General features: G+C 42.3%; 1 protein-coding gene across 1 annotated transcript in view; it reads right to left on the bottom strand.

The window, feature by feature from the left end:
• CD99L2 (CD99 molecule like 2) overlaps positions 1 to 27,726 on the bottom strand; it is a 94,032-nt gene that overhangs the window by 24,713 nt on the left and 41,593 nt on the right. The window contains exon 2 of the mRNA XM_049644438.1: positions 14,192 to 14,251. Coding sequence (XP_049500395.1) covers positions 14,192 to 14,251 — 60 coding nt within the window. The remainder of the gene's footprint in view (positions 1 to 14,191; positions 14,252 to 27,726) is intronic.

A 27,726-nucleotide genomic window follows, 5' to 3' on the forward strand; every position in this document is an offset into this window, starting at 1 on the left:
ATTCATGTGGAATATCTCAAGAGGCCCCAAATAGCCAAAACAATCTTGAAAAAGAAGAACACGGTTGGAAGATTTCTTCTTCAAAACTTAGTACAGAGGTACAGTAATCGAAACAGTGTGGTACTGGCATAAGAACAGACACCTGGGTCAATGGAATAGAACAGAGTCCAGAAATAAACACTTAGATATGCGGCCAATATGTATATTCTGGACAAGAGCACCAAGAAACTGGTCATAACACGCCAAGGAATGAAGTTCAACCCGTACCTGACACCATATATAAAAACGAATTCAAATGAATCAAAGACCTCAAACTATAAAACTCTTAGAAAAAAAAAAGTAGCAGAAAATCTTCATGATCCTGGATTTGGTGAGGATTTCTCAGATGTGATGCCAAAAGCCCAGGGAACAAAATAAAGAAGATTAATTGGCCTTCATCAAATTAAAACTTTTCTGCATCGGGGCGCCTGGGTGGCTCAGTCGGTTGAGTGTCTGACTTCGGCTCAGGTCATGATCTCACGGTTTGAGCTGGAGCCCTGAGTCGGGCTCTAGTGCAGAGCCTACTTGGGGTTCTCTCTTTCTCTCTCTCTGCTTCTTCCACGCTTGTTGCTCGCTCACTCACTCTCATTCTCCTCTCTCAAAATAAACAAACTTAAAAAATTATTAAAAAAAAAAAACTGGGCAAAGGACTTAAACAGATCTTCAAAGAAGATATACAAGTACAGCCAATAAGCACATGACCGGATGCTCGGCATCACTAGTTGTTAAGGGAAATGCAAATCAAATCCATGAGGAGCTGCCACCTCACGATCATTAAAGGCCGTTCTGAAAAGAAAATGCACTAACAAGTGTCGGAGAGGATGTGAAGAAACCAGCACCTGGCGCACTGGTACAGGGGATGGAAGATGCTGCAGCTGTTGTGAAAAAGCATGGCAGTTCCTCGAGGTTAAACACGGAATTAGCACACGGTCCTGTAAGTCCACGAGTAGGTATACATTCCAAAGCACTGAAAGCAGGGACCCAGATACTTGCATACCAATGCCCATGGCAGTACTCTGCACAATCACCACAAGGCAGCAATCACCCACGTGTCCATCAACACGTGAACAAACAAAATGGGGTCCGCATCCAATGAAGTATCACCCAGCCACACGAAGGAATAGAATTCTGGCACAGGCTACAACATGGACAAACTTTGCACACATTATGCTCTGTGAAAGAAGCCAGACACGAAAGGACAAATATTGTAGGATTCTACTTACATGAGGCACTCAGAATGGGCAAATTCTTAGAGACAGAAAGGACGCTAGAGATTACTAGGGGTAAGAGTAGAGAAAAATGGGGAGTTACTGTTTGATGGGTAAAGAGCTTCTGTGTGGGATGATGAGAAAATTCTGGAAATGAATAGTAGTGGTAATCGTTGCACAACATGGGGAATGTACTCAGTGCCAATGATCTGTACATTTAAAAATGGTTAGGGGCGCCTGGGTGGCTCAGTCGGTTGAGCATCTGACTTTGGCTCAGGTCATGATCTCACAGTTTGTGGCTTCAAGCCCCACATTGGGCTCTGAGCTGACAGCTCAGAGCTTGGAGTCTGTGTCTCCCTCTCTCTCTGCCCCTCCCCTGCTGGCTCTCTCTCTCTCCCTCTCTCAAAAGTAAAGAAACATTTTTAAAAATGTTTAAAAAAAGAAAAGAAAACAGAGGAAAATCTTTGGGACTGAGGGCTTGGTGAAGAGTGCAGAGACTTGCTAACAAAACCATGCTGCACAAAAGAAAAAAAAAGATAAACCAGACTACATCAAAATTAAAACATTTCCTTTCGCAAAAGACCCTGTTAATAAGCTGAAAAGACAAGCTACAGGTTAAGAGAAAATACTTGCAAAACACATATATGACTAAAGACTGTGTCTACAATCTATGAAGAGCTCCTAAAATCCAAAAGTAAAACACAGACAATCCAACTAGAAATGAGCAAAAGATATTCAAGTTAAAATCACAATGAGAGGCCACCAACATACCTATCAGAATGACTAGGATCTAGTGGTAACACCAAGTACTGACTGACAAAGACACGGAGAAGCTGGGTCACTCACACACTGCCGGTGGGAATGTCACGTGGTACAACCACTCTGGAAACCCAGTTGGCGACATTCTTTAAAAACTAAACCTACAACTATCATATAGACCCGGCAATTACACTCCTGGGCATTTACCCCAGAGAAAGGAAAACTCACACTCATGTAAAAACCTATATATAAATGTTTACTGCCGAAAACTGGAAACAACTCAGATGACCTTCATAAACAAACTGTGGTACATCTACATCATGGGATGCTATTCAGCAAGGAAAAAGCAACAAACTACTGATACTTGTAATAACTTGGATGGATCTCAAAGGAATTCTGAGTGAAAAAAAAAAAAAAGAAGCAATTCCCAAACATTACATACTACGTGATTCCATTTACGTAACATTTTCTAAATTACCAGATTCTACAGATGGACAACGGGTTAGGGGGTGGGGACTAGAAAGGTGCAGGGGCGGGGGGAGGAGATAATGGTCAGTGTTCATAAAAGGGCGGCAGGAGGGGTCTTTATGGTGATGTAACAGCTCCCTGTGGACTATCGTGGTGGACACACTCACCCACCCAGGGGGCAAAACCGCACAGTAATGAAAACACACACACTAGGCTTTGTGTCCATATCAATACCCTGCTTATGATATTATACTATAGTTTTGCAGGGTGTCACCTTTGGGGAAACTGGGTAGTGGATACCCGGAATCTCCCTTCAGCATTTCTTAGATCTTCAGGGGTTTACAATTACCTCAAAAGAAAAAAAGTCTGTTAAAAAATAGTTTGGGGGCACCTGGGTGGCTCAGTCAGTGAAGCGTCCGACTTTGGCTCAGGTCATGATCTCATGGTTCATGAGTTTGAGGCCCATGTCAGGCTCTGTGCTGACAGCTACAAACCTGGAGCCTGCTTCAGATTCTGTGTCTCCCTCTCTCTCGGCCCATCCCCCACTTGTGCTCTCTCTTTCCGTCTCTCAAACCTAAACAAATGTTTAAAAAAAAAACCCAACTAAAGAGCAAATCAAGTAGGAAAGGGCAGTAAGAACATCTTGGAATGAGGTGGTAACACGAGTGAAGTTTCCAGGCAACTAAAGCTTGTTCTTTCTTGATCCCAATGGTTTGTGGCACAATGAAAATCTTCCAGAGAGGATATCTTTACAGGACAAATAACACAGTTCTCAGTCTCTTTGAGATGAAGGTATAAAATACGACTTTTCCAGAGGGCCTGGGGTCACTATTTTTCTGTTAGCACATCGTGCTTACCTCTTAAAGACCAGAGTCCCATTTTCATCTTCTTTCTAGATTACTGGATCTTATCTTCCATGGGCGAGGCACACTGCCACGCAGGCCAGTCATCACCATAAAGCCAAAGCTTACCATTTTGGAGGCGAGGGACTGTAATACTTCTTTGGGGCAGGTTGACCTGTGGATCAGTAGCGGCCTTTTCTGGGGCTTTTTTGGCCAGGGTGCACCACCTGACGCTAAACTACCCTTTGGGGCCATCACCCTTCCCGTGCAGACACATGTAACGGCAGCGTGCTGTGGAGAAAAGGCACTGGAGGAAAAGCCAGAGCCGCTGGGCTCCAGTCCCGCAGTCCTGCTAGCTTGCAGCAGGACCTTGGACAAGCCCTTCTCATCTAAACCAGGAGGGAAGGATGGGGTCGTGAAGGTTTCCCCAGTTCCGACACCTAGAGTTCTTCCTCATGTAAAGATGGCTTTAATTTGTTTAAATTTGTTAGATATGGTCAATGTAAAAGTAATCCAATGGTACAGAATTTTTTTAAATTTGTAATGTATGCTTAATATAAAAGTAATCTGATTGTAGAGAACGCAAAGCAAATACTAAAGCTGGCCTCGAATCAACCCTCAGAGGTGGCTACTCTGAATGTTTTCACATAAGCACGCACTCCCGTACGTGTGCTTGGATACGCTTACTGGATAAAAGTTGATTCATACTACATACATTTGATTCTGTCACTTACCTTCCTCATGTCAGTTCCAGAGACCGACCTTATTCTCCATATTGGCTGGAGAGCACAGATGCTTAGAATGTAGCCATTTCACTGTGGGATTTTAGCGTTCCATTGGGGGTGGATATAAAACACAAGACAGCTGTGCACACGGAGTGGTGTGCCTAGAAGGAAAATGCTCGGAAGCAGAGCTGCTTCAAAGATGCTATGAAGTCGCCCTCTCCAAAGGTAGACCTCACTTATAGGACTGCCTATAGGAGTGAAATTGTAAAGGCAGAGCTTGACACCACAGAAGACATCTAAAATGACCTTCCTGCTCGCCCCAGCTCCACAAATACATGCTCAGCATGCATTGATGAAGAAATCTTTGATTTAGGGTAAAACAGACGGATGCCACATAAATAGCTCTCAGACAGTAGTTCTCAAAGAGTGTTCCAAGAACCCCTGGGGGTCTATGCAGTCATAACTGTTTTCATAATCCTCAGATGTGCTTTGCACTTTTTACATGGTGCAAAAGCAATTGCGTGTAAACCAACTGGTCCTTAGTGTGAACCAGGGCAGGAGCACCAAACGTTATGAGAATGAGTTAGATTCTTCACTACACAATAGCAGGTGAAAGGGAATGCCAGTTCTGGGGTGCCTGGGGGGGGGGCTCAGTCAGTTAGGCGTTCGACTCTTGATCTCGGCTCAAGTCATGACCTCACGGTTTGTGAGTCCGAGCCCTGCATTGGGCTGTGCTGGCAGCACGGATCCTGTTTGGGATTCTCTCTCTCCCTCTCTCTCTGCCCCTCCCCTACTCGTGTGTGTGCGCGCTCTCTCAAAATAAATAAATAAACTTAAAAAAGAAAGAATGACCGTTTTACCTAATGTCCTAGATGGTAGGTAGAATCCTAAAGGCAGCTGCCAGGATTCCTGCCCCCTGGTGTACACAGCCTATATAAACCCAGCCCCTTGAGTGCAGGGGCCCAGGGGAAGGGGACAACCAGGTCACTCTCAACATCGGGTTATGACATATGGCAGAGGTGAAGGGATTTTGCTGATATAATTAGGATGCCAATAAATATGAATGAATTACTCAAAGGGGAGAATATTCTGGGTGATTCAGACATAATCAGGTGGTAAGTCCTTGGAAAGAGGGCTTTCGGCCTTCCCTGAGCTGACATTAAAGGTAGCCGACACTCTTCCTTTTTCTGACCTTGAAGAAGTGGCCACTAGTTCTGTAGCTGCACAGAAATGAATTCTGCCAACAAAACTGTGTGAGTAGGTCACCTTACACGGGGAAACGGACTGTGCAGATGTGGTTAAGCTAAGGACTTTGAGATGAAAAGATTATCCCGGATTGCGTAGGAAGCCCCGGGTAATTATAAGGGGAAGGTACAGGCAGGAGAGCCAGGGGGAGGAGACCGTGATGTGGGAAGCAGGGCTGAGAGTGAGGGAGAAATGTGTAGATGCCACTCTGCTGGCTGTGAGGATAGAGGAAGGGCCACTAGCCAAGGAATGCAGGTGGCCGGCCTCCAGAAGCAGACACAGGCAAGGAAACCGACTTCCGCCTAGAACCTCCCAAAGGAACACAGCCCTGCCAGTACTTTCATTTCTGTCCAGTGAAAACCCAAATCATAGATTTCTGAACTCCAGAACTGTAAGAGAATAAATCGGTGCTGTTTTAAGCCAGCACACTGCTGTAATTCGTTACAGTAGCAATAAGAAACTATAGACTTGGGTAGTAGGATTAAGGTGCTGCTGTAATAAATACCTAAACATGTGGAAGTGGCTAGGGAATCAGGTAATAGACAAAGGCTGGAAGGATGCTGAGGGGCATCACAGAAAAAGCCTAGGTTCCATGAACAGACTGTCAGTAGAAATACGGATCTTAACTAGTGACAGCTAATGAGGATTCAGAAAGAACATGGTCAAAAATACTCCTATCATGCTAGAGAGTCCTTAAATCACCACAAACGGACTGTTGATAGAAACATGGTTGTTAAAGGCTTTGCCACTGCAGTCTCAGATGGAATTGAGGAACATGCTATTGGAAATTGGCTGAACTGTGCATCCTGTAGTTGCGCAGAAAGCGGAACTTACAAATAATGAACTTGGATAGGCTAGCTGAGGAGGGTCCCCCCCAAAAAAGTGTTAAGGGTTTGACCTCGTTTCTTTCTGCTGTCCATAGGAAAATGTGAGAGGAAACAAAGACTGAAGGCAGAACTCATAAGCAGACAGGAACCAGCACTTGATGATTTGGGAAACTTCCATCCTGACCTAATTGCAAAAAGTGCTAAAATTCACTGCCAAGAGAGCATGCTCTGAAGAGGCGGCCAATGGTGTGCCTGGAAAACCTTGCGTTAGTGCCTTGGAAGGGTCAAAAGGTCAGAGTATTCAGTCACACAAAGGCTCTCTGAAGAGATTATACGTGTGACTCATGGTTTCCCTCAGCCACCTCAGCAGAAGCCACGAATAGAGATGGGGTCATCCAGGAAAGATCTGTGAAGGAGCTTCTTGTCCAACGGAGTGATCTCCATGACACACATGGGAGGTCCATAAGGTTCTTGAGAATTTGACAGCAGCAGGAACACTGCCAGCTTGGAAGTCAAGGCGACAGAAAGAGAACAAAAGGAAAAACGCCGTTTAGCCTCCCACAATTCTACAGGCAGAGAAACAGGCGGATAGAACGACTCAGCTGCAAACACGTGCTATTTTTCATGGAAACGGAAGGATGGCTCTGAGGATTGCTAGAGACCGGTAAAGTCCTCTTGCCTTCCATTTGCTCACTCCCGTAAATGGGATATCTCTATTATTATATTCTGGGGAGCAAGTAGCCGGTTTCTTGAGTTTCACAGGTATATAGATGGAGAAGGATCGTACCTTAAAAAGGATTATATCCAGAAACTTACCTACACCTGATGTAGAGAATTTAGGTGGTGAGATTTTGGTCATCTGTGCTGATTAAATTAAGATTTTGGAATCTGGGTCAATGATGTAATAGGTTAAAACTTGTGAAGATGGTGGGACAGAGTGAATGTCTCCTGCATGTGGGAGGGATATGGATATTTGGGAGCCAGAGAGCAGATGTGGTAGAAAGACGATGCTCCCCCAACAAAGACAGCAATGTCCTAACTCCCAGAACCTGTGAATACGTTACCTTCCACGGCAAAAGGTTCTACATGTGTTTTTGAGTTAAGAATACAGAGATGGGAAGACTATACTGGATTATCTGTGGGGATTCAATGCGATCACAAGGGTCTTTAAAAGGGAGAGAGCCAGAGAGACAGATCTGCAGATGCTGCATGGCACCATTGGCTCTGAAGATGGAGGGAAAGGACCCTGAGCTAAAGAACGCAGGCCTCCCGAAGAAGCTGGAAAAGACAAGGATATCGATGTTGTCTATAGCCCCCAGAAGAACACGGCTATGCTGACACACTGGTTTTAGCTCAGTGACAGCCAGATCAGATTTCTGATCTCAATGATTATAAAATAATAAAGGTGTATTGTTTAAGCAACCAGCTTTGCGGTGATCCATTACAGCAGTGACAGAAAACTAACACAACCTCAAACCTCACGTCAGAGCCCAGCCCCAGCCGATATGTCAACTGTAGCTCTGTAGAAAACACTGAGTGGAGGACCCAGCAACACAGAACCCAAACTCCTGACCCAGGTGACTAAGAGAATGCATTGGAATTGTTCTAACTCAGTAATCTATGGTAACTGACTATGAGGCGATACAAAATTAATAGAAGGGAGCAGAAAAAATACTCGATTAAAAGCTCAACCTTCAGTACACAACTTTCTGACATTCTGGGCAAAGAAATGGGAAAGGCTATTAAAGCAATTATACTGCTCAAAGCGTAACAAGTGACTCAAGAAAAGTCACTTATGTGATTATTTCAATTTTGAGCTGAATTAGCTGTTTTCGGTCTCATAAAAGACTGAATTTACACCACCTAACAATACTGGTGGGGAACGAACAGTTCTGTGCCTTTCACGGTGAATACACAAGCCTACACGTGCGATAAAATTGCATCGAACAAAACAGTATGGAGGCTCCTCAAAAAATGAAAACGATGGGACTACCACTGGATGTGGCAATCCTACTTCTAGGCATATAGCCCAAAGGAGTGAAATCAGGATCTCTGGGAGAGATCCGCACTTCCTTATTCATCACAGCATTATTCTCAATAGCTGTAATAAACAATCCAAGCGCCCACTGATGGATGAATGGAGAACCAAAATGTGCTAATGTACGTAAAACATTATTCAGCCTTAAAAAGAAGGAAATCCTGCTATTTGCGACAACACAGATGGACCCAGAGGACATGATGTAAGTAAAATAAGCCAGACACAGAAGGACAAATAGTGCACAATCCCACTTTTACAAGGCATCTTCAAGTAGTCAAATACATAGAATCAGAGGCCAGAATGGTGGTTACCCAGGGCCGGGGGGAGAGGGAATGGGGAGGTGTTAGTCAAAGAGTACAAAATTTCGGGGGAAAAAAAGGGAAGTAACTTGGCTAGGGTGTGGAGAAACTGGAATCCTTCTACACTGCCGGTGGGGATGTAAAATGGTACAGCCACTGTGCAAAGTAGTCTGGTGGCTCCTCAAAACATTAAACACTGAACGACCATATGACCTTGCAATTCCACTCCCAGGTATATGCCCCCAGAGAATTAAAAACAGGCACTCAAACAAGAACGTACACACGCATGTTCACAGCAGCACTACTCACAGCAGCCAAAAGGCAGAAACAGCCAAATGTCCATCAACCAACGAGTGAACGAGGTCTATCCATACGATGGGATATTGGTCATAAAAAGAATGAAGCACTGTTACATAGGCTACAAGGTGGCATATATACTATGCTAAGTGAAAGACAAACGGTCACATATTGTAGGATACTATTTATACAAAATACTCAAAATAGATAAATCAACTGCTATAGAAAGCAGATTGGTGATCATCTGGGGGGAAAAGGGAGTGGGGGAGAAGGAAAAATGGCTTAATGGGTAAGCAACTTCGCTTTCAGGGAATGGAAAGGTTTTGGGACTGGACAGACAAGATGGCTACACAACACAGTGAATGTTTTAAAATGGCTAATTTTACGTTACGTGAATTTCACTTCAAGAATTATTTTGAACAAAGAGGGACGGGGGCGGGGAGAAGATCATCACTACAACTGCACGTCCGTTCTACCACAAGTCAGTTTTAGGAAAAGTGCACATGGAAGTTGAGAATGTGGCAAGTCCTTCCCTTGATACGACCGTGCTTGCTTAACTCCTTGGGCAGGCAGCTGGTACACCAACGTGCACCTCAATGTGAAAACCACACCAGTGCACAGGTTTTTACGGTAAGGCGACCACAAGTGATAACCTACTGTCAATGTACTTTCGAATCTAGTTCATCATCAGTTTAGAGAGGATTTTAGGTATAGAATTTCCGCTGGACTTTAAGCTGTAAAACGAAGTACAGCACACGTGTGTGAAGAAGGTTCTGGACGTATACCTATGTTACGGTGATAGGTATGGGTAGGAAGGAGAAATTATGATGCTGAAACCATTACCTGAGCAATTCTCAAAAAAGCAATTGCCACCTACATAATATTAGTTCCAAATCCGTAGGACTCCAATAGCTCATGTAAAATTACTTTTTTTTCCAGATTACAAAGAAATCAACTGACCACACATGTAAGGGTTTATTTTCAGACTGTTTGATTGATCTAATCATGTCAATCCTATGCCAGTACCACACAGTCTTATCAATAGCTTATCAATAGTCTTATCAATGGCTGTAGGTGCCATTTTGAGAGAACATTCATGCATGTGAATCCTGTGGGGAACATGAGCTTGGATTTGTGGGATTTTTAAGATACTATTAACTACAGATTTTCTTGTCATGAACCTTTAAATGGGATTTATCACCCACAATTGGGACGAGGAAAGTCTAGCTGCTTACCAAGGAATTAGAATAGTAGGTCAACTTCATCAAAGCAGTGAGCTCCTAAAATAAAGACACCTATTTCTGTGAAGCTCAAAATGACAAACTTAGAAAATGTTCTCTGCTGCTCAGCAAATGCTGCCAGCAATATGGCACTCCTACCAGAAGGGAGTCTTTCTCCTATGTGCTACAACATAGTAAACAAAACCGGCCAGGTTTGCCCGGCTGTGGCTTAATGATGGTGTCCGTGGCCTTCTGAGGAAATAGGGACAATCATAAGCAGCTTTAGAGGGCAAAAGCAGAAGCACGCTCCCCATGAGATGATTACACACACAGCAAAAGGAACACATGGAGGGAAAAGGGGTGGAGAGGGAAGCAGAAGGGGGAGGGAGCAAGGGAGGAGCAAAATTCTGAAAGCAACATGGATGAACCTCAAAAATATTATGCCAAGTATAAGAAGCCGAACATAAAGTCTGCATTATTATTGGACTCCACTTATAGGAAATATCCAGAATAGGGGAATCCAGAGAGACAGGAAGGAGATCAGTGGTTGTCAGGGGCTGGAGGAGGGAAATAATCAGGGGATTGGGGAGTGACAGCTAAGGGGTACAGAGTTTCTTTTTGAGGTGATGGAAAGGTTCTAAAATGGACTGTAGTGATGGTTTCACAACCCTGCGAATATACTAAAAAGTCACTCAATTGCATGCTTTAAATGGGTGAATTATGGGGCACTTGGGTGGTCGGTTAAAAATTGTACTTCAGCTCAGGTCACGATCTCACGGTACAGGAGTTCGAGCCCTGCATTGGGCTCTGTGCTGACAGCTGAGAGCCTGGAGCCTGTTTCAGATTCTATGTCTCCCTACGTCTCTGTCCCTCCCCTGCTCACATTCTGTCTGTCTCTCTCAAAAATAAACATTAAAAAAATTAAATGGATGGATTGTATCTTATGTAAATTATATCTCAATAAAGCAGTTTTTAAAACGACTCCAGGAGCTTCCCCTTTGCACTTAGAATCAAGTGGTCACCAGGCCCTAAAGACCCCATATGACCCAGCCCCTTCCAACTTCTCTGTCTTTTCTCCAACGTCCACCACACGCTAGTCACACACCTTCCAAGCCTCAGAGCCAACACAGTTCTTTTCTGCCTCAGGACTCTTACACCTGCTTCCTCGGCCTTGACAGCTGTTTCCCCACTCCTTGCAGGTCACTTCTTGTCCAGTGGGGGGGGGAGGGGGGGCTTTACCACTTCATGTAAAGTAGCCACCCCTTACCACCTCCCTGGGCCCTCCCGGTCCCATCTCCCTGTTATAATTGTTCCAGAGTGCTCAGCGATACCTGAAATCATTTCATGTACTGTGTCTCTTCAGAGATAATAACATTGTGAGGGCAGATTTGGAGTAGTGCCTGGCAGCAAGCATGCACTCAGTAATCACTGCTGAGCTGATGAAGGAAGGTCCTTCACAACAGCCAGACCTAGAAGGTCCAGGGATTCTTTATGTAAGAAAGGTACGATATACAAAGGAGAACATTCTCCACCAGAAAACATAATTGAGCTTAGAAGAGATGGACAGGTCTAGCTCTTTGACCCTCAGTAGCATGAGACGTAAGCTAAGACAGGAAAAAAAAAAAAAAAAAGGATGGCAGAGTGATAAGGCTTTGAAGGATATGATCTGACCAAAGACATCACATGCTGGTGGTCCTATGGGTCCCTGACACACTGGCTCATAGGTGATGGAGATCGGATTGGCAGGTACACAACTGAGAAAGGGATGTAAATAGTAAAAGGTCTCCCATCAGGAAAAGAACAATTTCCTAACTGGGGATCTTTATACTTATATTTATTTGGGGTTTGTTAATTTTTGGTCATATTTATTTTGGAAGATGTTAAATGACTTCATGAAAGCCATCATTGCTAATAAACTAAGTATATTTATTTTCCTGGGAATCCAAAAGGCCACCTGGATGGACAGAACTGTGTGCATACTCAGGAAAGACCCGAGAATGCCCTAAGCTCTTCCCTCACACCATACATGAAAATGAACTTCTAAGAGATTTGTAGTTTCAGGTTTATGATCCATTTTGAGTTAGTTTTTGTATAAGGCGTGAGGCAGGGGTCCAACTTCATGCTTTTGCATGTGGATATCCAGTCTTCCCAGCACCATTTATTAAAGAGCTTATTCTTCTCCCATTGAACAATCTTGGCATCTTTGTCAAAAGTCAACTGGCCATAGACAGAATGGTTTATTTCTAGGCTCTCAATTCTATTCCACTGAACTTACTGAGCCCTTACCTCATACCAGTCCTGTGCTGAGTGCTTCACATGGGCCATCGCATCTAATCCTTACAATAATCCTAGTAGGTAGGGCTCGTTATTAACCTCATGTAACAGACGAGGAAACAGAGGCACAGAGAAGTCAGGTAACTCACCCACGGTGACAATAAGTGGCAGAGGCAGGGTTTAGACGCAGGAAGTCTGGCTCCAGAGCCCCTCCCTTTCACCATCCAGAATATACAGAGAGCCCACAAACCCATAAAAAAGACAAGCAAACCAGCAAGAAAATGGGGAAAAGATAGGAACAGACAATTCACCAAAGAGGAAAATACAAATGGCCAGTAAATCTAGGGCATGATGCTCCATCTTACTATAATTAGAGAAATGCTTAATAAGCAAGAAGATATTTTGTCCATCATATTGGTAAAATGCCTTGGATAGGTAACGTGGTCCTGGTGATGTGCGGATCTGGGAGAAAAGGAACTCAACAGTGTTCAGTGAATATATAATGAAACATTCATTTTGGAAACATTCTGGCAGAATCTATTAAAATATAAAATACGTATACCCTTCGACCTGGTAGTTCCATTGAACTCGTGCACAAGGGATATGGACAAGACTGTTCACTGAAGCCCTATTTGTAATTATGCAAAATAAAAACAAATCACATCATCTGTCAGTAAGGAAATGGCATCATGGGCCATGGCCAAAGCCACACCACTGGAATGCCAGCTCCACGAAACACAAGTTTAAATCTGAAGGACAGATATAAAGATGAAGATATATAGATGATATAGGTTGAACGGTGGCCCCAAAAATATACAGCAGAGTCCTAATCCCCAGAAGCCATAAATGTGACCTTAAATGGAAAAACAGTCTTTGCAGATGTAATTAAGTTAAGGATCTTGAGATGAGATCATTCAGGATTATCCAGGTGGGTTCTAAATCCAACAAAAAGTCTCCTTGTAAGAGACAGAAGGGAAGACGACACCCCACAAAAGAGAAGGCCCTGTTGAGATGGACACACAGACTGGAGTCTCACAGCTACAAGCCACCACAAGCAGGGCTACGTGAGGAAGCTTTCTGCCCCAGGGCCTTCAGAGGAACTGTGGTCCTGCCGATACCTTGATTTTGGACTTTGGGCCTCCAGAACTGTTAGAGAATACATTTCTGGTTTTTAAGCCTGCCAGTTTGCGGTACTTTGTTACAGCAGCTGTAGGAAATTAATACAGATAGATATATTCATTCAGGTCTTCAATATATATTAAATAAAAAAGGTTGTGCAATAACACACATGTAACTAAATTAAAAAGCTCTACACGTGTTATATAAAGCAAAAAAAAAAAACAAAAAAACAAAAAAAAACCAACAACAACACCGAACAATCTATGTGTATAGATGTATGTAACAGCACAAAAAATCATTTGGGACCAGCAGATCCAAACTCACTTCAGCAGCTCCCTCCTGGGATGGGAGTGTATGTTAGCAGGATGGGGAAAGATCACACAAAATCTCAGCTTCACTTTCTAACATTCACATATTTTTTTAAATGGTTTATTTTTTTCAAAAAAAACTAAAGAGAAACTGATGACAAAGCTTAGCATTTGAGAGATTACATATAGACGCCATTTTAAGAAAAGTCATAAAAAAATCTAGGAGGAGAAACAAATCTCTTATTCACTTCAAAGTACCTCTTCTTGAGCTAGGGAAAGGCAGTCTTCTGAGGCTGCTGCCGAAGAAAATGCTGTCTCAGCTATTACATTGTTTGGTATTCTTTGCAAAGGAAACAAATGATGTTAAACATTCAGATTTTGTCTTAAATAATGCAATTTATGACACCCATATTTTATCTGATCAATATAGGCCACCTACTGTTTTCCTTGAGTGTGTCTCCTGAGTGGGTGGTGTATACTAATCATTATTGTTTGCTGTTTAATAGTCTGATTTACTACTCACGCTTTACTGAGGAAGTTTCTTCAAATGCATCCTCCAGACGTAAATCAGAGTCCCCAGATCCTATAAATTAAAAAAAAAAAAAAGATTTAACTATTTTTGCGTAAAACACAATAGTACTTATAATGGTTACTTCCCTTTAGATACAGTGTCACGAAGGTAACACAAGAAAAGGAAATCAGTGGAAGCCACCCAAAGATATATTTAGTTGATAACCTTCTACAAACAACTTACCCTCACCAAAAACAAAAAAACAACCACCTTCAGTCCACTAGAAGGCTGAAGGCTCAACTGTACAGAACGTGAAGTACAATCTTACAAAAAGCCTTCTCCATGGTATGTAGGACTTTTGCAATGAGGAATACTGGAGTCCAAAGTTCCATCGATATGTGCCAGGTTCTTTCATCCCATTCCACTGTCAACTCAGCGTATCATCCCCCCTGACCCCAGCATCCATATCTAGTAGCTCTGATTATACATAACTTAAAAGGCTCTATGGAAAAGCTTTTAACGAGAGAATCTGTTCTCAGAGGTGGACCCATCTGCCCAATTATGCCTGCTATTGAATTTGACAGTTATCATTCCCTCTGATGGGCATGTAGTTTCCTACAGGGGTATATACATTATCAATTCTCAAACTACCATGCATGTATACTGGAACTGAACACATCGGTAAATGGGTGGTGAACTGTAGAAGCCAGGCTTCTCACTGTTTCAGATAGAGGTTACAGAGAAGAGAAGGCTAAAACGACCTATGTGATAATGGATTAGAGTTGGAGACCTCAGTATGAATCATGTTTAGCTTAACATACATACAGATGGTTACATATAGAAATACTTATAGACACGTGTGTATATAAACATGGGCTAGTATGCGGACATACACCTCTGCTCTGTGACCTGAGAGGGCCTGGAAGCAGTAACACCCCAGTAGCAATAAGCACACCTAGCACCCAGATCGTGGTTTCTAAATACCATTCTCCAGTTAAAGAAAAACAGATCTCCTTGGAGAAATGGCAGGTTCTAGGATTGGAACAAGAAATATAGGAGTCTGAAGCATCTTATAGTTCCAGGAAGTATTTTTTAAAATATTGATATTGATGGGTATATGTCAATGAGGCACAGGGCCAGCTGAAAGAGCTCCCAACAGCTAAAGCTGGAACAATTTAATCAATAAAGTAGTATTAGATTATAATACAAAGTATAAAATATCCATTTGTCCATGTTGATATAAATACATGAATACATAAAAGGGATAAAACAGAAGAATTCAAATTAATTTATGTAGGTATTTCTAGCTCAAGGAGATGAAGCATAACTCTCCACTCCATAAGTGTTGACTTCCTTCCAAGGATTACAATATGAGAAGGTAGGTAGGAGGAGAGAGTAACTCTACAGTGGAGAAATCTAAGAAGTACTACATCAGATCAAGGTTAACATCAACAGTGATGGGTCATGCTGATAGTCTATACCCTTGATATCGTGGGATGAGACAAGCACCATACATGTGTGGTCTTCCTCTCAAATGCCCATAACCCGAGTATAATCATGAGAAAAACATGAGACAAATTCCAATTGATGGGCATCCTACAAAATATGTGACCAGCACTCAAAACCAAGGTCATCAAAAACAAAACAAAATCTGAGAACCCAGCACAGCCTGAAGAGCCTAAGGAGATATAATGATGGAAGGTCACTGGTATCCTGGATTGGATCCTGGAACAAAACTAGGGACTTCAGGTTAAAACAAAGGAAATCTGAATAGAGTATGGACTTTAGTTAATAATAGTATATCAATATTGGTTCATTAATTGTGAAAAATACACCACACTAATGTAAAATGTTAAAAATAGGGGAAACCGAATGTGAAGCATATGAGAAGTGTCTTTACAAGCTTTGCATTATAAATCTGAAACTGTTCTAAAAACGTGTCTTATTTTTAAAAATCCATTTCCCATAGCAAAAGAATTAAGGGTAACCACTAAAAGAAGACATATAGGATACAGAACGTCTACCTCATTTAAGGAAAAAAAAAAAAAAAAGGTCAACACCAACAGCTAAAAATCAATCCAACGAAAGTCACCAAACAGAAAAAAGAAACCAGTTAAACAGAAAATATGAACCTTAACACAAGAATATGTACAATCCTATCAGTAAAAAAAAAAAATGAGTATAAAGAGGGTAAATCTCCTATCCAAAGATAAATGGAATATAATTATATGCTGTTGACAAAATATACACATAAAACAACATAATCACACACACAAAATATAAATAACAGAAATATACACTGGTAAATGTTAACAAGAAGAAAGCAGATGTGGCAATATTAATATGACGATAAAATTTAAGACCCCAACATCTAAATAAGAAAAGGCCAATATTTTATAAAGCATATAATCCACCAAGAAAATAAAAATTATGACACTTAGTAACCTAGCTTCTAAAATTCTAGAGTAGACTTTTGCTTCTTTCTATGATGGAGTAATTGGCATAAGATTAGCTCCCCCACTGTGAACACTATAAAATGGACAAAACATGAGCCAATAGCTTTCAGCACTGAACAGCAATCCCTGAGATCAAGGAAATTGTGACAGCTAAATCCAACAGGTGATCCTGGACTGGATCCTGAATGCATAAGAGGCATTATTGGGACACTTAGTGAAATTTGAAAGAGGTCTGTTGACCAGGTGGTAATACTGGATCACTGTCAATTTCCCCATCTTCATGGATTTACTGTGGTCAGGGAAGAAGGTATCTTTGTTTTTTAGGAAATGCACACTGAAGTATTAAGAGTTAATGAGCGGCCTGCTTGCCACTGATTCTGAAGTGATTCTGAAAAAATATTTAGAGACACCTACACACACCAGTGCCAATGTGGTACAACTGGGAAATCTAGGTGGACAGTAAATCAGAATTCCTTGTATTAGACATTACGGTGACAACGGGTGAAACTTGCATTAGGTCTGAGGATTAGGTGGCAGTAAGGTATCAACATTAATTTTCTGACTCAGATAGTTACACTGAGAATATATAAAAGGATGTCCTTGCTTGAAGAAAATGCTCCCTCTTTATAGATTTTGGATACTAGCCCTTTGTCCAATATGTCATTTGAAAGTATCTTTTCCCATTCCTTGGCTGCCTTTTAGTTTTGTTGATTGTTTCCTTTGCTGTGCAGAAGCTTTTTATCTTCATGAGGTCCCAATAGTTCATTTTTGCTTTTAATTCCCTTGACTTTGGGGATGTGTCAAGTAAGAAATTGCTGCGGCTGAGGTCAGAGAGGTTTTTTCCCTGCTTTCTCCTCTAGGGTTTTGATGGTTTCCTGTCTCACATTCAGGTTCTTTATCCATTTTGAGTTTGTTTTTGTGAATGGTGAAAGTGGTATAGTTTCATCCTTCTGCATGTTGCTGTCCAGTTCTCCCAGCACCATTTGTTAAAGAGACTGTCTTTTTTCCACTGGATATTCTTTCAAACTCCACACCCGAAAAACAAATAATCCAGTGAAGAAATGGGCAGAAAACATGAATAGACACTTCTCTAAAGAAGACACCCAGATGGCCAACAGGCACATGAAAAGATGCTCAATGTCGCTCCTCATCAGGGTAATACAAATCAAAACCACACTCAGATATCACCTCACGCCAGTCAGAGTGGCTAAAATGAACAAAACAGGAGACTATAGATGCTGGAGAGGATGTGGAGAAACGGGAACCCTCTTGCACTGTTGGTGGGAATGCAAACTGGTGCAGCCGCTCTGGAAAACAGTGTGGAGGTTCCTCAAAAAATGAAAAATAGACCTACGCTATGACCCAGCAGTAGCACTGCTAGGAATTTACCCAAGGGATACAGGAGTGTTGATGCATAGGGGCACTTGTACCCCAATGTGTATAGCAGCCCTCTCAACAATAGCCAAGTTATGGAAAGAGCCTAAATGTCCATCAACTGACAAATGGATAAAGAAGTTGTGATTTGTATACACAATGGAATACTACTTGGCAATGAGAAGAATGAAATCTGGCCTTTTGTAGCAACGTGGATTGAACTGGACAGTGTTATGCTAAGTGAAAAAAGTCATACAGAGAAGGACAGATTCCATATGTTTTCACTCCTGTATGGATCCTGAGAAACCTAACAGAAGACCATGGGGGAGGGGAAGGAAAAAAAAAATTGTTAGAGATGGAGGGAGCCAAAACATAAGAGACTCCTAAAAACTGAGAACAAACTGAGGGTTTATGGGGGGTGGGAGGGAGGGGTGGGTGGGTGATGGGTATTGAGGAGGGCACCTGTTGGGATGAGCACTGGGTGTTGTATGGAAACGGATTTGACAATAAATTTCATAATAAAAAAAAAAAAAGAAAATGCTCCCTAAAGGTATATTGCAGATGTGCGGGGGGGGGGGGGGGGTGACTAGGGGGAGGGTGATGGTGTATCAGGTAAGCAACTTACTCTCAGGTGATTGTGGGGGTGGGGAGAACCTCCTTATACTTGCAAGTTTCTTGTAGGTTTGTAATTATTTCAACATTTAAAATTTTAAAATTATTTAAATACGTATATCTCAACCCAGCAATTGCACTTTTAGGTACCTGTTACAGAAAAATACTTGCACATGTGCCCAAAGGGGTATGTGCAAGGTTGTACAAAACAGTACTGCCTAAAATACCAACAAGAAATGGACACAGACCAAGTGTCATCAAAGAAGAAGAATTAAACAAAACGTAGTTCAATACAATGAAACGTTACATTGCTGTTTAAAAGAATGGGATGCTCTCAGTAAACTAGGAATAGAAGGGAACTTCCTCAACTTGAAAGAGTATCTACAAAAAAACCTATAGCTAACACTATATTTGATGGTGAGACTAAAGCTTTCCTTCCAAGATCAGAAACAAGGCAATGATGTCCCCTCTCCCTACTGCTCTTCAATATCATAGTGGAAGTCCTAGCTACTGCAACAAGAAAGAGATCGATCGAGCGATCCTGATTGGGAAAGAAGAAATAAAAACTCTTTGTTCACAGAGAACATGATCATCTATGCAGATAATCCAAAAGGATTCACAAATGCAAAAAACTCTTTAAACTCCTGGAACTAATAAGTGACGACAGCAAGGTTGGGGGAGGCAAGGTCAATCCTTTTCCTATATATCAGTAATGAACAAATGGAGTTTGAAATTTAAAAAGCATCATTAGCAGCCCCCAAAAAGAAATCCTGGTATAGATCTAACAAGAAAGAAAGAAAGAAAGAAAGAAAGAAAGAAAGAAAGAAAGAGAAAGAAAAAAGCCTAAGATCTAGATGAAGAAAGCTACAAAACTGTGATGAAAGAAATCAAAGGACTAAGTAAATGTAGAGATATTCTAAGTTCATAGATAGGAAGACTCAATGCTGTCAACATGTCAGTTCTTCCCAACTTGATTTATAGATTCAATGCAATCACAATCAAAATGTCAGCAAGTTATTTTGTAGATACCAAGAAACGGATTCAAAAGTTTATATGGAGGGGTGCCTGGGTGGCTCAGTTAAGCGTCCAACTCTTGGTTTCAGCTCAGGTCATGATCTCACATGAGTTTGAGCCCCACATTGGGCTCTGTGCTGACAGGACAGAGCCTGCTTAGGATTCCGTCTGCTTCTCTCTCTCTCTCTTCCCTCCCCCACTCATGCTCTGTCTCAAAAATAAACTTTTAACAAGTTATATGGAGAGCACAAAGACCCAAAATAGCCAATACAATATTGAAGGAAAAGAATGAGGTTGGAGGACTGATGCTAGCCAACTTCAGGACCTACTATAAAGTTATGGTAGGGGCGCCTGAGTGGCTCTGTTGGTTAAGCGTCTGACTTCTGCTCAGGTCATGATCTCATGGTTCGTGAGTTCGAGCCCCGTGTCGGGCTCTGGGCTGATAGCTCAGAGCCTGGAGCCTGCTTCAGATTCTGTGTCTTCCTCTCTCTCTCTGCCCCTCCGCTGCTTGCACTTTGTCTCTCACATTGTCTCAAAAATAAATAAACGTTAAAAAGAAAAAATTTAAAGTTATGGTAATCAAGATAGTGTGTATTAGGAAAAAGAGAGACAAACAGATCAATGGAACAGAATAGAGAGCCCAGAAACAGACCCACATAAATACAGTCAGCTCATATTTGACAATGGAGAAAAAGCAACACAGTGGAGAAAAGACAGTCTCTTCAACAAATGGAGCTGGGACAACCACCTCCAAAAAAAAAAAAAAAAAAAAAAGAATCTACACAAAGACTTTACATCCTTCACAAACATTAACTCCAGTGGATTACAGACTTAAATATAAAACACAAAATGATAAAACTCCTAGAAGCAACATAGTAGAAAACCTAGATGCCTTGAGTTTGGCAATGACTGTTGAGATGTAACACCAAAAGCATGATCCATAGAAAAACTTAAGCTGGACTTCATTAAAATTAACAACTTCTGCTCTGTGAAAAACACTGTCCAGAGAATGAAAAGACAGGCCATAGGCTGGAGAAAAGATTTGCAAAAGACACATCTGATAAAAAAAAAAAAAAAACAAACAAAGCAACAATAACAAAAAACTGTTACCCAAAATATACAAGGAATGCTTACAACTTAATAACAAACAACCCGATGAAAATGTGGCCCACCCCCCAGGTGCCTCTGGTGCCTAGTCATCCCCCACACCCACATAAGGCCCAGTTAGGTGAATCTGAATAGACACTTTCCCAAAGAAGACATCCAGATGGCTCACCGGACCATGAAAAGATGCTCAGTATCACTAATTATCAGAGAAATGCAAATCAAAACTGCAGTGAGGTATCACCTCACGCCTGTTAGAATGGCTAAAATGAAAAAGACAAGGTAAGTGTTGGCGAGGATGTGGAGAAAAGGGCACCCTTGTGTACTGTCTGTGGGAAAGTAAATTGGTGCAGCTACTACACTATGGGAAACAGTATGGGTCATCCTCAACAAAGGGAATCAGGATCTCAAAGAGGTCTCTGCACCCCCATAGTCATTGCAGCATTACTTACAATAGCCAAACATGGAAACTACCTACGTGTCCACCGTTGATGGATAAATGGATAAAGATCAAGACACACACACACACACACACACACACACACACACAAAGAATATCACTCAGCCATAAAAAAAAGGAAATTCTACCTTTTCAAGAAAAAAATGTATGGACCTTGAGAGCATTAATACTATGTGAAATAAGACAGAGAAAAAGAAATACTGTGTGACCCCATTTAGATAGATAGGCTATGTAGACTAGTCAAATTGACAGAGAAGAATGGCGGTTTCCAGGGACCAGGAGGCAGTGGAGATGGGGAGATGTTGGTCAAAGGGTATAGACTCTCAAAGGGCGCCTGGGTGGCTCAGTGAGTTAAGCATCTGACTTCGGCTCAGGTCAGGATCTTGCAGTTTGTGGGTTTCAGCCCCACGTCGGGCTCTGTGCTGACAGCTCAGAGTCTGGAGCCTGCTTCAGTTTCTGTGTCTCCCTCTCTATCCCTCCCCTGCTCGCTCGCACGCTCTCTCTCTCAAAAATAAATAAATATTAAAAAAAAAATTTAAAGGGTATAGACTTCCAGTTATACGTAAATAAGCTCTGGAGATCTAATGTACAGTATAGTGACTATAGTGAACAATACTGTATCATATACTTGAAGATTGCTAGGAGGGTAGATCTTAAATGTTCTCACCATATGCACAAAACAATGGTAATTATGTAAGGTGATGGGGGTTTAAATGATCTTACCATGGTAATCAGTTCACAATATACACATGTATCAAGTCATCACATTGTATCTTAAATTTATACAGTGTAATATCAATTATATCTCAATAATTCTGGAAAAAAGAGATAAGGAAAAAGAGAGATTAACCACATGAGAGAGCACAAGCAGAGGAGGGGCAGAGAAAAAGGGAGACACAATATCCAAAGCAGGCTCCAGGCTCTGAGCTGTCAGCACAGAGCCCTATGTGGGGCTCGAACCCACAGACCGCGAGGTCATGTCCTGAGCCGAAGTTGGACGCTTAACAGACTGAGCCACACAGGTGCCCTAGGGTGTTTCTAAAGCTATACACAAACAACAGCTGACCAAAGGGAAAAAAATGGGCCAAAAAAACTTAACAGATACTTCACCAAAGACACACAGATGGCAACTATATATGTGAAAGTATGCTCCACACCTTGGTCATCAGTGAAATTCAAATTAAAACAATGAGCTACTACTTAGCCATAAAAAAGAATGAGATCTTGCCATTTGCAACAAAATGGATGGCCTAAAGAACATAATGCTAAGTGAAAGAAGTCAGAGAAAGACAAATACCATATGATTTCACTCATGTGGAATTTTTTTTCCAATGGAACCAAGTCAACTTTATTTTTTCACTTATTTTATTTAGAATTTATTGTCAAATGGGTTTCCATACAACACCCAGTGCTCATCCCAACAGGTGCCCTCCTCCCTGCCCATCACCTACTTTCCTCTCTCTCCCACCCCTCATCAACCCTCAGTTTGTTCTCAGTCCTTAAGAGTCTCTTATGGTTTGGCTCCCTCCCTCTCTGTAACTTTTTTTCCCCCCTTCGCCTCCCCCGTGGTCTTCTGTTAAGTTTCTCAAGATCCACATATGAGTGAAAACATATGATATCTGTCTTTCTCGGACTTTAAGAAACAAAACAAATGAAAAAAAAAAAGACACAAACAAAACAAGCAGAGTCTTAAATATAGAGAACTGGTGGTTGCCAGACAGTGGGGGTGGGGGATGGGGGATGGGTGAAATAGATGGGGGGGATGAAGAGCACACTTATCACACCTATCGTTATGAGCATGTAATATACAGAGTTGTGGAATCATTATAATGTATACCTGAAACTAACATAACCTCTGAGGATGGCCGAAATTGCAGATACCACCAAGCACTGGCAAGGATGCAGAACACAAAAAAAATCTCAATTACTGGTGGGAATGCAAAATGGTGCAGCCACGTTGGAAGACGGTTTGATAGTTTCTAACAAAACTAAACAGATACACCATACAATCCAGCACCTGTACTCCTTAGTGTTTACCGAAAGGAATTAAAAAAACCTATGTCCACACAAAAATCTGCATACAGATGCTTATAATTTCTTTATTCAGAATTGTCAAAATGCGGAAGCAACCGAGATTCCTTCAGTAGGGTGAATGGATAAACAAACTGTGGTACATCCAGACAATGGAATATTCTTTCATGCTAAAAAGAAAAAAAAAAGCTATCAAGCCATGAAAAGACAGAGGAACCTTAATGCATATTATTAAATGAAAGAAGCCCATTGTAAAACTGACAAAGTGTAGGATTCCAACCCTATGACATTCTGGAAAGACAAAACTGTGGAGACAACAAAAGGATCGTTGTTGCCAGAGGTTGGGGTGGATGCACACACAGCTGGAACGCAGTGAAAATATTCCATAGGATACTCTGATGGTGGGTACACATCACTGTCAGTTTGTAAAAACCCACAGAATATACAACACCAAGAGTGCACCCTGAAGTATGGACTTGGGGCGATAATAGAATGTCAGTATAAGTTAATCAATTCTAACTAATGTACCACTTTGGTGGGCGGTGTTGAGAAGGGACCTGTGCATGTGTTTGGGCAGGAGGTACATGGAAAAACTCTACCTTCTGTTCAATATTGCTGTGAACATAAAACTGCTATAAAAAATGAAGTCTATTAAAAAGAAAAGAACAGCATGAGCATACACACTGACATGGGAGAGAGCTCCAAGATACAGTATTAAATAAAGCAAGTAGTTTTCCATTTGTGTGTATGTCTATATCCATATAAATTTTCTGGAAACTTACACATGATTAGGGGTCAGGGAGAAGGAATGTTGATTATTAATTTAAATGCTTCTCGGATTTGTTTTTAATCAGGCACAAGTATTTCTCTTATCATAATAATTTAAAAGTTCTGGATCAACCCCTCCCAAATCATAAGCCAATCATTTTACTGGGTCTTCCTTCAAAACCCCAAAATTGCAAGCCTACGTTCAGTCATCCAATTAACATCTTGCACAAGTAATAATATGTTTTTGGCCTGAGCCATTCCCCCACTGTTTGCTGATATATCCTGCTATACGTCATCAAGAGTTAAGAGCAACAGAACATAATTTTGCAGTATTTATTAAGCCCTCATTGACCTTGGATTCAGTGGACTTAAACCATTTGTGGACAGAACCACTCAGCATCAACCTACATCTGGAGCTAATTAAGACTTCTTCAGAGTCTACAATCAAGCACAGCTGTTAAAATCAAGAAGAGAACAAATATTCTCATGAGAGAGATCATACCTCGAATGCTCTAAAATAGGGTAGTGTTCTAGGTCTTTTGTATGCAATGTAGAACAACTCAGTTTGGGTGTAAATAGACATTAAAAAGTAGCTGATTCATCTCAGGCTCAATTTACAAGCCCCAAATCACCTTATGGTGGTGGTGGGGGTATTAAGTTGCCTCGTTCCACTGCAGAAGACCACAAAGAATTTCATTTAATGGAAAAGGCATGTAGTGAGCTGGTACCACCTGTCTGCAAATGTCTGTTCACATTAGGCAGAATTTTGGAAATGTTACCCATGGACTTGTACTTGCCCTTAAAAAGATCCATTTGAGAAGCAGATTGCCAGTTCTACCCACGGACACCCCAGCAGCTTGTGTCTGTCCTAAAATAGGTTTTGTCCCTTTGGGAGGAAACAAACTTGACCTCATATGGCCACTGTGACTGGTGTCTAAAGCTAAGGGTGCATTTTAATGAGGACTGTAAAAGAAGGCACTGCAGGTCCTTGTTAGAGAATTCCAGCATGCGCTGGCTGGGATCCAGCACCTGCCAAAGCCCTCATTTAAATGCCTGATGCCCAAGGGAGACCCACCTGATGTGCCCCGGTAGTAGCCTTTCATTTTGATTTAATTAATCACTCCCTCCTCTGTTGTCCCCCGACCTGTTCCACTGAGTTCAAGCCGAAGGCACACCCATCCCGGTTGTTTGTGTTTGTCCTTTCCAGTCAACATGGCAGCTACTAGCCACATGTGGCTGTGTCAATTAAAATGAAAATTCAGGGGCTCCTGGGTGGCTCAGTCGGTTGGGTGTCCGACTTGGGCTCGGGTCATGATCTCACGGCTTGTGAGTTCGACCCCCACGTTGGGCTCTGTGCTGACAGCTCAGAGCCTGGAGCCTCTTCAGATTCTGTGTCTTTCTCTCTCCCTCCCTCTCTCTCTGCCCCTCTGTGTCTCTCTGTATCTCAAAAATAAACATTAAAAAAATAAAATAAAATAAAATAAAATAAAATAAAATAAAATAAAATGAAAATTCAGTAAAAACTGTAAGTTGCAGTTCCTTAGCCACACAAGTCACATTCCAAGTGCTCAAAAGTCACGTGTGGCTGGCGGCTACTGTGTCAGGACAGTGCCAGAGAACATTCCCATCATCACCTAAAGTTCCGCTGGACAGTGCTGCTCCAGACAGGGAGCTGCTCGAAGCAGGGCCTCGGACTTGGTCAGCTGTATGCCAACGCCAAACACGGGCCGGAGAGCAAGGAGGCACACCCGACAGGCACGTTCACCGTGATTTTCCAAACTCCGACTGCTTGCGGCGGGAATACCTTTGATCTGTTCACACGGAATTACCAGTAGATAGTCTCTGCTATTACTTTGTGACAAATCCATTTGGGTCTCATGCCAAGAGTAAACTCCTGTCTGCAGAGGAACGTGTCTGCTCCCTGCTGAGTTAAGAACTGCAGAGGCAGCCTGGAGCCCTGGCTGCCCAAGATCTCAGATGCCAGGGAGAGGAGCACCCGTCAGGTGTCCAGGGACACCTGGCCCCTGTGCTCTAAGCATAGCTGCTCTTCTACCTTTTTCCTTTTCATGCATAAGCAGCTTTTTTTTTTTTTTTTTGGGGGGGGGGGGGGGGCAGCGCTGGGGAGGGGAAGGGTTCAGTACAAACTGTAAGTGAATAATACTTAAATGGCTTCGGTTTTCAGATTTTAAAATCTTGACCCTTTCCTGTGCATGAAAAAGCACACAACGGACTTCTGAGCCTACTAAATCATGATGTGTCATCTCAGCATTTTCCATTTGTCTGTCTGAACGGAGCTCCCATGAATACCTGTGCTATACTTCAGTTTGTCCAAGAGAGCCAGGACAACACCCTGGCTGGCATGGGGGCCGGCACCTGCCTCTGTTCCACAACTCCAGGACAGTGGAGCTACTTCTCCAGGGGGAAACGGACTTGGTCGACAGTAAGGCCGGTAACAAAGTGCAGGGAAGACCCACTAGAAGACAGGCCAGAATCAAATTTGGACCTGAGGGGTCAAACCGTAACCCAGGAAGTGGGACTGTGGCATAAGCCCCTCGAGCACCTGGGTTCAGGAAGAAGACTAAAATCAGTCTCTATAGACAGAGCCTACTCATGGAGGGGTTGGGGGCACAGGTTGATGTAACCTGAAATGAGCCACGGACTAAGGATGCTCCACCTTGATATGATAAAGACCTCATATCGGATGTGGCTGCATGTCAAGCTGGTGTGTTTCCCCTGTACCCTGGCAGGGGGCTGCTGGGGCTATGAGTAATAAAAGGAAAACCTGCACGTCAGAAAGACAACTTCATACCTCCCTGCTGCCTACCATAGAAACATTCCTGAAAAACGCTGGTGGGAAATCTACGCGACAAACTCATTCCCATGCATGGTCAAGTTTACAAATGTCTCTGGTGAAAGTAATTCCCGCCCCCCCCACCCCAACACAAACAAGTAGGTATCTGTCTCCCACCTCGTGCTAGAGTGGGTGAGAACAAACCACTAAGACGCTAAGTTATGCTGCTCCCTGATTTCCGTGAATTTTTGCACCATTTTAACTCCTGTTGCCTCAATGTACATTCGAACACATCTGTCTTGATAAATTTATGCTTTTACACCTCGAAGCACGCTGAGTAATTAATATCTTCTGGGTTAGCTAAGCACTGCAGCATTGCAAGGGGACATGAAAATGGTTTTGCTCTTATTCTGATTACTAAATGGATTTAGCTACTGCCACCTGAGCTCCCACTAGTTTCATGAATAAATTTAACGCATTCCCAGAGAGGACAACAGTGATGTGAAGGCAACAATTCACCAGAAGGCAGGGGTCAGCATCTCAGCCCACAACAGCCACCGCAATCAGTACATCTGCAACATGCGACCCAGATAGCTAATTTCGGGTACTCACAGGGCACACTTCACTCCACGCACCTATGTAAGGGGGAACCTGGAAAGCAAGGGGCCATGGCCAAAAATCCTTTCATAGATCTCCAGAAAGCAACCAAGTGTCCTATGTACCTGGCAAGGACCTTGACTTAAAAGGTGGAAGGAGGAGGGTTTTGTTTAGTTTTGTTGCCGATTTAGGACAGTCCCATTCCTCCTTTCCACACAGAAACATAAATGTCTCTGATGGCTGTTCTGAGAAATACAAAAGGTGTCTAGAATGCCTGCAAGGATAACCTTTTTTTATGTTAATTTGATAGAGGGGAGGGAGAGGAGAGAGGTGTGTGGAA

This window comes from Panthera uncia, chromosome X (genome assembly GCF_023721935.1).
Source record: "Panthera uncia isolate 11264 chromosome X, Puncia_PCG_1.0, whole genome shotgun sequence".
In the NCBI taxonomy this organism is placed as follows: domain Eukaryota; kingdom Metazoa; phylum Chordata; class Mammalia; order Carnivora; family Felidae; genus Panthera; species Panthera uncia.